Source organism: Jaculus jaculus, chromosome 3, assembly GCF_020740685.1.
Source record: "Jaculus jaculus isolate mJacJac1 chromosome 3, mJacJac1.mat.Y.cur, whole genome shotgun sequence".
NCBI classification, from domain to species: domain Eukaryota; kingdom Metazoa; phylum Chordata; class Mammalia; order Rodentia; family Dipodidae; genus Jaculus; species Jaculus jaculus.
Window position 1 is genome coordinate 11,536,116 of NC_059104.1, and position 13,680 is coordinate 11,549,795.

The following is a 13,680-nucleotide window of genomic DNA, read 5'->3' on the forward strand; positions in this document are numbered from 1 at the left end:
GCGTGGTATCACATGCATTTAATCCCAGCACTTGGGAGGCAGAGGTAGGTGGATCGCTGTGAGTTTGAGGCCACCTTGAGACTACACAGTGAGTTGTAGGTCAGCCTGGGCTAGAGTGAGACCCTACCTCGAAAAACAAAAAAAAAAAAAAAGAGAGAGCGTGAACCCATTGTAAGATGGTTTAACCCCACTATGTGGTATTGTCATAGGTGGCAGGGTCTAGGATCTTGTTTGTTTTCTATATTTAAGAAACGCTTTGTATCTCCAAAATTTAGAAATGTCTCTTTATGTGATCTTCCCCCCCCACCCCCCCCACCCCCCCCCCCCGTTCTTTTAAGGTTGCTGGTGTTGTCGGCCGGGCGGACCTGCTGTGTGCCCTGTTCTTCCTGTTGTCGTTCCTCGGCTACTGTAGAGCATTTCGAGAACGTAAGCACCCCGTTTGCCTTCTTCGTGGTCTGTCTCTTGCGCGGCATCTTAACACCAGGGAAATGATCTGTGTATGGAAAGCTGTCACTCTGCGGTATAGTGGCTCAGCAGCGTAAACTTCTGTTGCACACATCTGTTTATTTATTTATTTTTTTGTTCATTTTTTATTTATTTATTTGAGAGCGACAGACAGAGAGAAAGACAGAGGGAGAGAGAGAGAATGGGCGCGCCAGGGCTTCCAGCCTCTGCAAACGAACTCCAGACGCGTGCGCCCCCTTGTGCATCTGGCTAACGTGGGACCTGGGGAACCGAGCCTCGAACCGGGGTCCTTAGGCTTCACAGGCAAGCGCTTAACCGCTAAGCCATCCCTCCAGCCCGCATATCTGTTTATTTTGTTAGCTCTTGGATGACACGAAGTTCTAGATGCTAATACAGAGTCCTGATGTCAGTGTTCCTAGAAGGCGTCTCTGTGGGGCAGTGAGGGCCTGGGGCACAGCAGAACTACCAAAGCACCTGTGAAGCACTTGGTTTTTTTTTTGTTTTGTTTTTTTTTAGTTCCAGCAAAATTTCAGGATCACATAGTCTCCTGAGTAGGTTGGACTTTTTAAATGCCATGTGTATTTTTGGCCAGGCTGATCTCTCTTAATTTCTGAGAGACCTGTGAGAATGTTCCCTCACTGTCCGTCCTTCCTCCCCTGCAGGCTCGCCTGAGCTCTGGCCACGTCTTTGAGTGTGTGTTCTCTTAGACCTGAGGCTGTGCCAAAAGAAAGGGGCCTCTAGGCCTCCACACTGGGCTAATGCTCCCTTGAGTGGTTACACTTGACCATACCCCTCCCCTTTGTGGTATTATTGTTTTTAATATTTTCCATTTATTTATTTGCAAGCAGAGAAAGAGAGAGAGAGAGAGCAGACACAGAGAGAGAATGGGCATGCCAGGGCCTCTAACCACTGTAAGTGAAATTTAGACATGCGCCACCTTGTGCATCTGGCTTACATGGGTTCTCGTGAATTGAACCTGGGTCCTTGGCCTTCACAGGCAAGCACCTTAACTTCTAAGCCATCTCTCCAGCTCTGATTACTGTTTTATTGTGCCAAAATAAAGACACAGAAGAGTCTAGGAACACACGAACAAAACAGCTCAAGTACAGAGAACAGCAAGGGTAGCTTTTCTTCCCGAGACTGGAGGTGAACCAGAAAGGCGTGCCCATCCCCTCCAGGGCAAGGTCTTCTCACCTACAGTGAGGTCTGGGGGGGTTGCACCTGCCTCAGCCTTGTGGCAAAGCTGGTAATGGTGACTACACCACTATGTCACTTTATTATGAGGTGGAGACTCATGAATGGAATAGAGGGGAGAATTCATTTACCTCCTCACTGATAATGTTCATTACAAATGTTATTTTATATTCTAACGTTAGCCACTCAGTGTTCTTTGTTTGTTTATTTGTTTGTTTGTTTTTGCAGGCACGCAGGGTAAGAACTTCTCAGCAGTCATACTTTTTTTCTAAAGAAAATTAAAAGCTCAGTTTTGTAGCATTTTTTTCCAACTGTAACTCAAGTTTTACGCCGTAGTATTTTGTTAATTTTATCATACCCTCCCTTAGAGTCACTGCCCGTGATTGCAGGTGGACTTCAAAGACTGCACAAGTGCTTTTTAAAGGAAATACTACACATCAGGAGATTTAATTTGTGGGTTGCATCATGTAGAACCTCCCACTACTTTTTAAAAAATGGCTCTTGCCAAATAAGCCTTTCATCAGGTAAACCAATAAATGTGTGAGCCTCTCAGAGTGGTGGAAAAACTGAAGCTGTTTTGCATGCTTTTCCCAGATTCTTTGTATTCCATTCATGAATTTGTCTGCTAATGTTGATAACTATATACCTGTTTTTTAAATTATTCGTACATTACAAAATTCTTTCTATGAGCCACCCATACAAAAGACAATTTTTAAAATAAAACCTTTGGGGCCTAGTATAGGCAAGGCGGGTTCTGTCACGAACACTGCAAAAAAGAAAAAAAAAAGTGAGTATGCACAGAGTCAGGAAATTAATGTTGATGGTAAAGGTGTTTAAATGTCTGATGGCTTTTCAGTGAATTCAGACTTTGGTTCCTGAAGAATTGGTGGAGTTGTTGGTAGCTGTAAAACTTTGCTTGTTGCCCTGGTGACATTGCTGTAGTGTGCAGACTGTGTTTACTTTAGTGCGGGGAAGAGATGATTAGTGCTCAGTATCAAGTTGACCAATACTTTCAACTAAATTGACCTGGAAATATTTCACATTTGCAATCAATACCAAGGGTAGATGGGGCTTGTAAGGACGTCCTTCTAGGCGTATGAATAGAGGTTCATTTGGTAAAAAGTTTCTTGCAAATTAAAAGACAAGAGGATGAGTGGGAGAGCCTTCACCGACGCCCTCTGCCTGGCTCTGGTCTCCAGCCACCCATCTCCCCAGAATCTGTGTTAACTTGAACGCAGTTCAGACCAGAAGGAGTGAGGCTCGGGACTCACAGCTCCTCCTCCGGCTGGCCTCTGAGCCACTGCCGTCACGTAGTCTTGGGAAAGCCCGTTGCTGTGGCAGTTATACGTTCATCTGAGCCTTAGGGCCTTGACCCTGAACGTGAATGGTGGCCTTGGGCTTTGGGTCCTCTCGGTTATCCAACCCTCCAGTCACTCTGGGCAAGCTTTGTCACCGTTCTTCCTCCACAGTTTAAAACAGGTGGTTTAAACTCCCGTCTCTCCAGCTGCCACCTCTGCCACTGTGAATTGGTCTGTTTTCCTTCCCTTCTCCTCTCATGGTTTCCCGCCACGCCCCTCTAAGGATCATCGAATTCTGCCTCCCATCCTCCTGGCAAAGCGGAAGCTCAAAGTAGTTCTTAGACATACTGTGATGGCTTCCTTGTGAGGAGGCCTCTTTGGCCCCCCAGCAAGTGGCTAGGCTTGAGCTCCACCTGCAGTTACTTGAGGCCTGATGAGCACCCCACCTTGCTCCTGTGGGCTGGATGGAGCCAGCACAGCCACCCAGAGCCACCCACCGGCTTCCCAGTACGACTCTCCCAACTCCCTGCCGACCCCAGATCAGAGCCTTTACTTGTCTCTTGACTGAGGCTCCTTTTCACACATACCGAGAAGAGAACGCTGCCCTGTCTCTTAAATCGCAGCCCTTCGGAAGCATCCCCGCACATCACATCGATATTGGGCTTTGCCTGGGACCCACCTCTTTTGAAAAGGCGCACAGGGCACCCTGAGAAACCCTTCGCAGAAAAGCAGGAGGAGCCCTGGCACGGCAGCCATCCTGGTTCGGGTGCTCACGAAAACCTACATGGTCTCTGATCCTGCTCCAAAATAGCACAGAGGCTTAACAATTTATGTTCAATCCTTCACCCAACACCAGATTTTAATGGTGTTTTCTTATACCAGGCTGCATATCTAGTACTGGGAATGCAAAAACTAAAAAGCAAAGGCTGTGTACCCTTGAAGGGCTTATAATATACATGTTATATGACATAATATATGTTATATGATATATATTGTCATCATATATATATGATACATTGATATGTATATGATATATATACCATATATGATGAATTTACATATATCCCATATTTATGTACGTATGCATTTTTTAAATTATTTATTTATTTATTTGAGAGTGACAGAAAGAGAAAGAGGGGGAGGGAGAGAGAGAGAGAAGAGAATGGACATACCAGGGCCTCCAATCACTGCAAACAAACTACAGTGCATGCGCCACATTGTGCATCTGGCTTATGTGGGTCCTGGGGAATTGAGCCTCAAACCAGGGTCCTTAGGCTTCACAGGCAGATGCTCAACCACTAAGCCATCTGTGGTAGTTTGAATATATGGCCCCCAATATATTCAGTGTTTTGTTAGCATGTAGTTTGGATCTGCAGCCGCCTGGCTAGAGGCAGCGTCACTTTTCGGATCTTAAGGTGTGATGGTGGGTTTGAGATTTCAATCTAAAGATATGCAAAGTGTGCCTAGCTGGTATTCCTGAACTGTGCTGTGCTGTGTGGCTTTTGGCTTTTAGGCTTGTGCTTCTCTCTCTCTGCTTGGCCCTGTGAAGGCAGGCCAGCTTCTTCTGCCATTATGGAATTTCCCCTGGATCTCTAAGCTTCAATAAATATCCCTTCCTCCATGACTGTGCCTGTTCTGGAAGTTCATCTCAGAGAGCCTGAAGTTGTCTGTTACAGAAGTTGGTACCAGGAGTGGGGTGAAAGGAACCTGACCATGTGGATTTTGGTCTTTTGGAACTTTTGTTTTGGAGGAATGGGCATAAACTTGGTGCCCGCAACTGAAGACACCTTCTGGAGTGGTCAGCCAAGTTTTATGGACTATTCTGATGAGAGTTTGAGAGTGCTGAGTACAGCCAGCATTGAACTTTGAGGCTTGGTTTATACACTTTCTAAAGGGAAGGAAAGATTGCATTGTACTTTGTTGGAACTGGGCTACTGGAATAAGGGCTGGCTGCATTCTGCTGCCCAGGCCCAGAGAGTTTGATTAAGGTTAAATTTGTAGTAGATTGATGTGCTTGGCTAAAGATACTGGCCTGAGAGATTTAAGATTTTTTGTCTTTTTTTTTTTTAATTTTTATTTATTTATTTGAGAGCGACAGACACAGAGAGAAAGACAGGTAGAGGGAGAGAGAGAGAATGGGCGCGCCAGGGCTTCCAGCCTCTGCAAACGAACTCCAGACGCGTGCGCCCCCTTGTGCATCTGGCTAACGTGGGACCTGGGGAACCAAGCCTTGAACCGGGGTCCTTAGGCTTCACAGGCAAGCGCTTAACCGCTAAGCCATCTCTCCAGCCCAGATTTAAGATTTTTTAAGTTGAAAAACCTCAAGGAAGTTAAAATTAGTGGCACTGAGACTGGTTTTAGGTTACTGAAGCTGCTGTTGCCAATGCATTAACAACCTTAAGGAAGATGTTCCAACTGCTTTACATTAAAATGATGGAGAGGATGCCTGAGGGAGGACTATGATAGAAATGCAAACTCTTTTTGGAAAGAGTTGACTGGAGACGGAACCTGCTTTTCAAGGTTGCAGTTTATTTCATCCCTGAATTAAGAATATGGCTGTGTCATGCACACCTGGTATTAGTTTTGAAAACATAAAAAATGCACAGGGTGGTCATGAATTGCATATGGTACCAGATGCCGCTGCTGAGATGCAGCATGAAGCAGGGCATGATGCCCTGATAGGCTAAAATAGCCTTTGGAAAATGGACCATGGTTTACATGAAGACCTAAAGATGTTTTGGATATGCCAGAACTATGCAAGGGCTACCATAGAGCACACTGTTGGCCTGGGATGGAAATGTTCTCTGGCTACTCTGCTCAGCTGGAGGGGCGGAACTGGAACATCTGGAAACGGTCAATCTGTAGTTATATCGAGCTTGAACTGCAGAAGCTTGATGTTTGTTTGATCTGGTTGAGTTTGCATTGCTTTAGTCTCTCCTTGCTATGCATTATGCCAGTTGAAAATGTTTACTTGTGCCTTTATATGTTGAAAGTATTTAACTTGTTTGATTCTATAGGACTTAAACTATCTTAAATTGGTCAAGACTGGGGAGACCTTTGAAATTGGACTAACTACAATTTACAGTGTGTGATGGTTATGAATCTATTGGGGGGCAGGGGCAGAATGTGGTAGTTTGAATATATGGCCCCCAATATATTCAGTGTTTTATTAGTTTGTAGTTTGCATGTGCAGTCATCTGGCTGGAGTCAGTGTTACTGGGCAGGTCTTAAGGTGTGGTGGTAGGTTTCAGATTTCAATCTAAAGATATGCAGAGTGTGCCTAGCTGGAGTTCCTGAAGTGTGCTGTGCTGTGTGGCTTTTGGTTTTTGGCTTGTGCTTCTCTCTCTCTCCCTCCCTCCCCCCCCCCCCTCTCTCTCTCTCTGCTTGGATCTGTGAAGGCAGGCCAGCTTCTTCTGCCATTATGGAACTTCCCCTGGATCTGTGTCAATAAATCCGTTCCTCTATGACTGTGCCTGGTTGGGAAGTTCACCTCAGCAAACCTGAAGCTGTCTGATACACTATCTCTCCAGCTCTATATATGCACTTTTAGTTTTGGGGTGCTAGGTGTCACGCTCAGGAATTCACACATGCTAGGCAAGTGCTATACCACTGAGCTTCATCACCATCCCTGGTCCGGTTTATTTTGATTAAAACGCAGTTTTGCATTATTCACCGATGTGCCTTTTCTCCACTCTCGTGTGCACCGTGCCCTCCCTGTCTCTGCCTCTCGGCACGTGCTCAGTGTCCCCTCTCGTAGTGTTTGCAGACTGGCTGGGCTGTGGCCTTTATAGTACTAACATCTATGATATTTTGTCTCAAGATTTCTGTCATCTAGCAGAACACAGCTTTTCATGCTAATGGGTATCCATTCCAGTGTCTATATTTTCATTGAGAGTTTGAAGTAGCTTAAGAAACTATCACGCTTTTATTTTCCCCCAGCTAATCAGTACTGGTAAACATGGGCCAGTTGAGGAACACATGGATTTGTCTCCTGGCAATGATGATTTCTTGTTCCAGTTGCCTCTGTTTATGTGTCCAGCAGAGAATCAGACTTTTCTGTAGTTTTAATTAGCATGAAAATAATCGTGCTGCATAATGGTTAAAGTGACCCATTTAAAGACCTGGCCTTTGTTCTTTTTGAATCAGTATATAAAGTCAATAAAAAGGAGATCTAGTATTAGTTGCACATAAACTTGAAATTAAAGAAAGGCTTTTTACATTGGGACAGAGTTAATGCTGTTTTATAAGAGAACCCAAATTAAGTAGTCTGAAATTAATGATCTAACTAGTTAAAAGGCTCTTTCAGGAGTTCTATCTCCTTTTTGTTAACCTCATTAGCTTTCTTTATAGACACAATGTCTGTATTATAAAGCTCTGGACAATTTTTAACTACCTGAGTTTATTAACAAGCAACTCCACTAAACACCGGACTTCTGGCATTTTCTGAAAATAGAATAAATTAAAAAAAAAACTCATCTACCATTTCCTACATTCTGCCGCTTTTTTGCTCTTTGTCTCTTTATTTCTTCCCTTTTTTGTGCTTAATTTAATGTCTTTCAGCAAGATCTTTTGCAACAGAATCTGTTTTAATTTCTGCAATGATGCAGACATTGGTAGGTTGTAAATGCTCGGCTAAATAAACCCTGCTCATGCTCATACTGGCAATGCTAATTAAACTCAGACTGACACACATGTGCGTGCACACACACACACACACACACACACACACACACACACTAAAAGACATCAAGGTAGAAGAGGACTTACTTGGGAGGAAGAAGGACTCATTGGTAGGACGAAGAGGAGGGAATGGTTAAGATAATGGGAAGAGATTTGATAAAAGTGCATTTTACACACACACACACACACACACAATGAAAGTTGCCAACAAGGCTAGGGAGAAGGCTCATTGCTTAAGTGCCTCCTGCTTAATCATGAGAGCCTCTCAGGCCAGAAGCCAGCAAATGCAACTCCCCAGAACCCACATAAAACTATGGATGTGGCCGTGGAGGTCTGTAACCCTAGTTTGTAGAGAGCAGAGGCCAGAGACTCTGACACTCACTGATGGTCAGCAGCTCCAGGGTGAGCGAGAGACTGCATCTCAAAGAAATAAGACAGTGAAAACATGGACCAGAGATAAGAGAAGGATACCTGACATCTTCCTCTGGCCTCTGTGCACGTGCGCGCATGCACACGCACACTTACGGGGCTCACATCTGCACACACTTGTGTATACACTACACATCACACACATGTGCACACACAAAAAATTATCGATGGTTTTTTAAAAGACATGTCCATAAATAGGCAAGCATACATTTGCTCAGGAAATCAAAAAAAATCAGATAAAGCCCGTGGTATACTGGATATTACTTTTGAATGCCTAAAATACATGGTATTCTTCTCTCGGTGAGTGTCTTGACAATATCAGTGTTTCTTTCCAAGCCTGGCACTTCAGGTTGGCAACAAATAAGCTGGGCTGCCCTGTCACTTCTTCTCAGCACCGTGGTGCCTTTTGAGTCATCCCAGTGGTCACTGCCATCTGAAAAGAGAAGCTTCTCGAACCAAAAGTTGAGGATAGCATTGACCTACGGGTCTGAACATGAGGGAACGTGCTTGTTTGTAAGCCTTGGGCCACTGCTGATCGAATGCTGACCACAACACACGTGTGTCTCTGCTCTGTCTTCGTCTTCTTGGTGCCTCCCTTGCTTGATTTCCCCTGTATGACTTGCTTCTGTGCCTGGGGCCAGTCCTGGTGGGCTCCAGCTCTTGGGACGTGAGTCTGATGCTCATTGTGTGGTTCTGGCAGCTACGGAGTGGTGGCCACCTGTCAGGGTGGCATGGTTCCCACACACACCATGACGTGCCAGTTTCACTCGGCGGAGCTGCCAGGCAGAGGGTGCTGAGGAGGGCTAGCTTGTACAATGTGCTGCTTTTGCTGAAAGGAGAGCGTCCCACTAGAAGGAATGCCAGGCCCGAGGCACATGCCTCATTAAATTGGCCACATCTGTTGGCACTTGTGGGTGTAGTGATGACAAGTGTCTTTCTGCTGGGTTGCATTTATATTTTCCCTGTGTTCCCCCTTCAGGCTGTCCATGCTTGCCTCCACTGACCGCAGGGACTGAGCAACCTGAATAGATCTTAGAGACGTAGGCTTCTGAAGCAGGGAGGCCTGGTTCTACTGTGTTCCGGGTCTTAGACGGGGCGGGGGGGGGGGGGTGCAGGCTGTGGTGCTTAACTGTCCTAGAGTGAGAGGTCTTCCTCAGGGTGTAGCTACACATGCCTCAGGTGGTCTTTCTCACGCTCTTCTTGGGTCATTGGAGCTTAAAACTTAGTAGTCTGGACAAAAGTGGCACAGGGAACTCTGGATAAGGGGGACGTGGCATGCAGCACTGTGCACAGGATGGTCATCAACACAGCTGCCTGGGGGGGGTTATTTTTTGCTACTTCGTACAGTTGCTTCTGAGTTTAAAATTAATCGGTTTTCCATATGCTTTTTATATTATGCAATTTAAAAAAAAATTTAAGTAGTCTCTTGCACGATGGAGATTCTTCCACTGTGGGGAAGTTTGGAGACGAAATTAAAAGTGAAAAGATTTGACTTGTGGCTGTGTTTTTTTCTCACTGAGAAAACTACTAGCTTTGGTATTATTATCATATAATTACATAAGAAGTAGGGCTATATATATAAGACTTAATGATGGTCCTGGAAGCAAAGGAAAGTATTAATTCAGCACCAACTTTATGCAGCCTTATATTTCCGACACCATACTTGAAATAAGAATGGCTGTCACCAGTTACTCAGTAAAAACATAGCCAAAGAACAAAGTCATCTAAGTTATATGTTGACAGTTCCCAGCATTATTAACCTAGACAAACCAAGACTCTGGTCTTAACTGGGGGAATTACATGGTTAAAACTATACTAATCTTGGCTATCCCAGAACTCAGAACCAGTTCCCAGTTACTTTTTATAAAGCTTTTTTTTTCTTCCTACCCTACTACTGGAAATCTTTGGCCAGTGCCAGATAGCTTAATCTTGGTGTATTGTGCACACACATCTTACACCTTCTTAAGCCGGGTGTATTGTGCACACACACAGTACATCTTCATAAGAAGGCACAAGATGATTCAAGTTTAAAAGATTAAGGTCTCCAGTTTGGATTGTAGAAACCTCAAAAGATATCATATTGGCTGGCTCCCTGACAGAGAATAGACAAGGAAAGCTGAAGTTACATTAACATGGTTTCGTACTTTCCAAGTTTCAAAAGGAGCACTTGGAAATATTGGCACAACAGCATGCAGATCATCTCATCTGGGAGCTGAGACGGATCACGTGCATTAGAAACACTACTGTACAGTAGATTGTAATCAGATTCTTACATGGCTATTTTCCATTTTCAAGTAGTTATTATTATAAAAAGAAACAGTCCTTAGGAGGCCACCATGAGTTCAAGGTCACGTTGAGACTACATGGTGAATTTCAGGTCAGCCTGAGCTAGAGTGAGACCCTGCCTCAAACAAACAAACAACAACAACAAAAAAAAAACAAGTGAGATAAATTTTTGTAGTAAGTTTTATATAGTTTTAACATGCAATAAATGTAAATCAGAACATAGTTCACTTTTCATGCAAAGTCTTTGGAGGCAAGGTTTTTTTTTTATAAATAGATTTTTTTTTTTGCAAGCAGAAAGAGATAGGAGAGAGAGAGAGAGAGAGAGAATGGGCACACCAGGGCTTCCAGCTGCATGTGCCACTTTGTGCATCTGGCTTTATGTGAGTACTATAGACTTGAACCCGGTCATTTGGCTTTGCAGACAAGCACCGTAAGTGCTGAGCCATCTCTCCAGCTCTTCATCCAAAGTCTGGAATTAAGTGTTTGAGTCACACGACCGTATATTTCAGTTGTGAGTAGATAAACTTCAGGTAGTCATTAGCTGTAATGACTTCTCTCCTGGACACAGGCAGGTCTGGAATGTGTCTATATGTTAAGCAGTCTCTAGGCTAATAACTGACCATTAAAATTTTGTTTCTGACCCAAAAGTGCCACTGTTTTGAGAAGCACTGCTTAATATTTAATGATCGCTGAAGCTGAGGAAAACTTCAGGAAAGAACCAGAGCTTTCATCTCGCATGCTTTTGTCCTGAATGTGTCTCAGAAGACTGAGGGAATAGTATATAATGAGGAGTCTTCCAAAAGAATTGAAACAGAGAATGTGAGACTGGGGAGAGTTTTCAGTTAGAGACGTGTAGAAAAACAATGAAAATAGTGATGCAAGACAGAGGGAAGGCTTGATAAATTCAAAGGCTGTGTGTCCTGTGTTGTTTTTCTACATTCCATTAAGTACGAGGTAACCACCCAAGGAGAAAGCTGCTTTAAATTCTAAACAAGATGAGTGGAACATGAGGCCATCATTTTCACATCCATGCAGAATTTTTCTTTTAATTATTTTTTTTTATTTATTGAGAAAGAGGCAGATAAAAGAGACAGAGAGAGGGCCTTCAGCTGCTGCAAATGAACTCCAAATGCACCACCTTGTGCATCTGGTTTACATGGGTCCTGGGGAATCGAACCTGGGTCCTTTGGCTTGGCAGGCAAGCACCTTAACCACCAAACAAATCTCTCCACCCCCATGTAGAATTTAACTTGGTGTTAACAGGCTGCTTTCAAGAGCAGTGCCCCCCCCCCAAAAAAAAGGCAGACCCTTTGGGTCTTTTAATGGGAAAGCAGGATTTGTTTCCTGTCAAGGCCGTACTTCATGTCTGTGGTGGGGCAGGGCGGGGGAGGGGAGGAGTAATTAATCCATATTCCAGCTAAGCACAGCGCAGGAAACTACATGTGTCCTAGGAAGAAATGGGCCGTGACCAGGGGATTGACTTTTGAAATTAAGAACTGGGAGCAGTCTACTGGGAAATCACATTATGTTTTGGTGAGAAGTACGACCACAAATTGTGGAAGTGGGAGAGCTTAAAAACGAAATCAGATCCAGGCGTTGGGTTGAGGTGGGACAGGGAGTGGAGGGAGAGAGCGCATGGTTTTCAGGAGAACAGCTGGAGTGTGTTTAGTTGGCGAGAAGACCGAGGATGAGGCTGAGCCGCAGCTCCTCCTGCTGGGCCTGGAGAGTTAGAGTGTGTGTGGGGGGGTATCTTTTACCCTCCCCCCCACATTACCACATGGTGATCAGAGGCTCTGATTCCTACGACCTGCTAATATTAAAAAAAAAAAAAACTGGAGTGGTTTGACCCAAGCTTAGGAGAGGAGGCGGGTGTGTGCTGGGCCCTGAGCCGTAGTGGACAAAGACATCACTCTGCTGGGCGGCAGGGAGCCTGGGCATCCCAAGCTCTGGTATGGGAGGGGAATCATGAGCTGTGATGACCTCGGCCTTACCGGTTGCCCCATTGTGTACTGCTCCAGCTTGTGACCCCAATCCCATCTCCTAGCAGGAATGAATAAATAGGGTTAGGACTATTAGGGCCAATTTTTTTTTTTCCTCCAAGTTTTGTGGTTAGCCAGTATTTGTCTGCTCATCAATGCCAGCAAATGCCTAGGTGACCAGTCCCCATCAATATGTGAACGCTCAAATTGAAGTCGTGCGTCATGTAATTCTTCGGTTGTGGAGACAGTGGTTACAATTGTGATCTTTTGGAGTTACACTCTTGTAAGTAAAACCGTCTTTTTGTTCAGTACAGTTAGATGTACTGACGTAGTATGCATAATGGTTGTGAGTAGACAGAACATGACTTCTGAGTCCCTGCCACACAAGCAGCTTGGAGCAGAGCCATCATGTTCACAGAGGCAAGCTTGGGCTCAGCGTAAGAAATAATACTCCTGACGACACAAAGCTTGAAAATGAAACAGACTGTGTTAGGAGAGGCTCGTCTTCACCACTGAAGCTACACACAAGTCAAGGCCAGGTGGCCCCCTGCTGGAACATCCTAGAAAGAATTCTGCTCCTTCCAGTGTACACATACTGCCTGTGCAGACAGCCGCCCTGGTGCTGTCTGCAGCTGCCTCTCCCAGCCAGGCGTGGAGCCAGCAGCGCAGCTGTGTGTGGACGTCCCCCCCCCCCAGCGTGACGCTCTCGGCCGTCGGGAGCAGCAGAATGACCCCGGGAGCTTGTTAAGAGGCCCGACGGCTGATTGCCATCCCCGGGATTTGTGACCCACTCTGGGGCCCGACTCTGCATTTCTAGCAAGTTCCAGACGCACTGAGCAGAGTTGCTGTGATGTAGCGGTTCTCGACAGGGAGTGACCTCCCCCACCAAGACCGTTCTGTCGTGTCTGTGACAACTGGGTGGAGGTGTGACTGGCATCAGATGCGTAGAAGCTAGGGACATGATACGTGTACCCACAGGGCAGCACCAACCTGCCCAAGTGCCTTAATGGCGAGAAACGCTCATCTGGGGAAATAACAGAAAATCCCAGGTTTATAACGGTCAGCTGAAGAACGTTGTGCTGAATTGTAACAAAGGCAGTTTACAGGATAGGGCTCCTCCTAACTCAACCTAGGGGTCATGTAGGGACACCTTCCCATAGAAGAATTTGACATGCAGACCATTTACCGTTCCAGTTGCAATAAAGTAAGTGAATTTGGAAGCTTTACTGAAATGGGTAGGACCTTGCCAGCTGTGTGCTAGCCTAAGGAGTTAGTAAGCAGAGGGAAGTAGCCGCGTAGCATTGGCCGGAGTGCTTGAGGGGACGGCAGACTGGGGAGACTGGAGAGGT

At 45.2% G+C, this 13,680-nt stretch overlaps 1 protein-coding gene across 1 annotated transcript in view; it reads left to right on the forward strand.

Moving 5' to 3' along the window:
- Positions 1-13,680, forward strand: part of Tmtc4 (transmembrane O-mannosyltransferase targeting cadherins 4) — a 76,238-nt gene that overhangs the window by 25,064 nt on the left and 37,494 nt on the right. Inside the window, exon 5 of the mRNA XM_045145370.1 lies at positions 339-426. Coding sequence (XP_045001305.1) covers positions 339-426 — 88 coding nt within the window. The remainder of the gene's footprint in view (positions 1-338; positions 427-13,680) is intronic.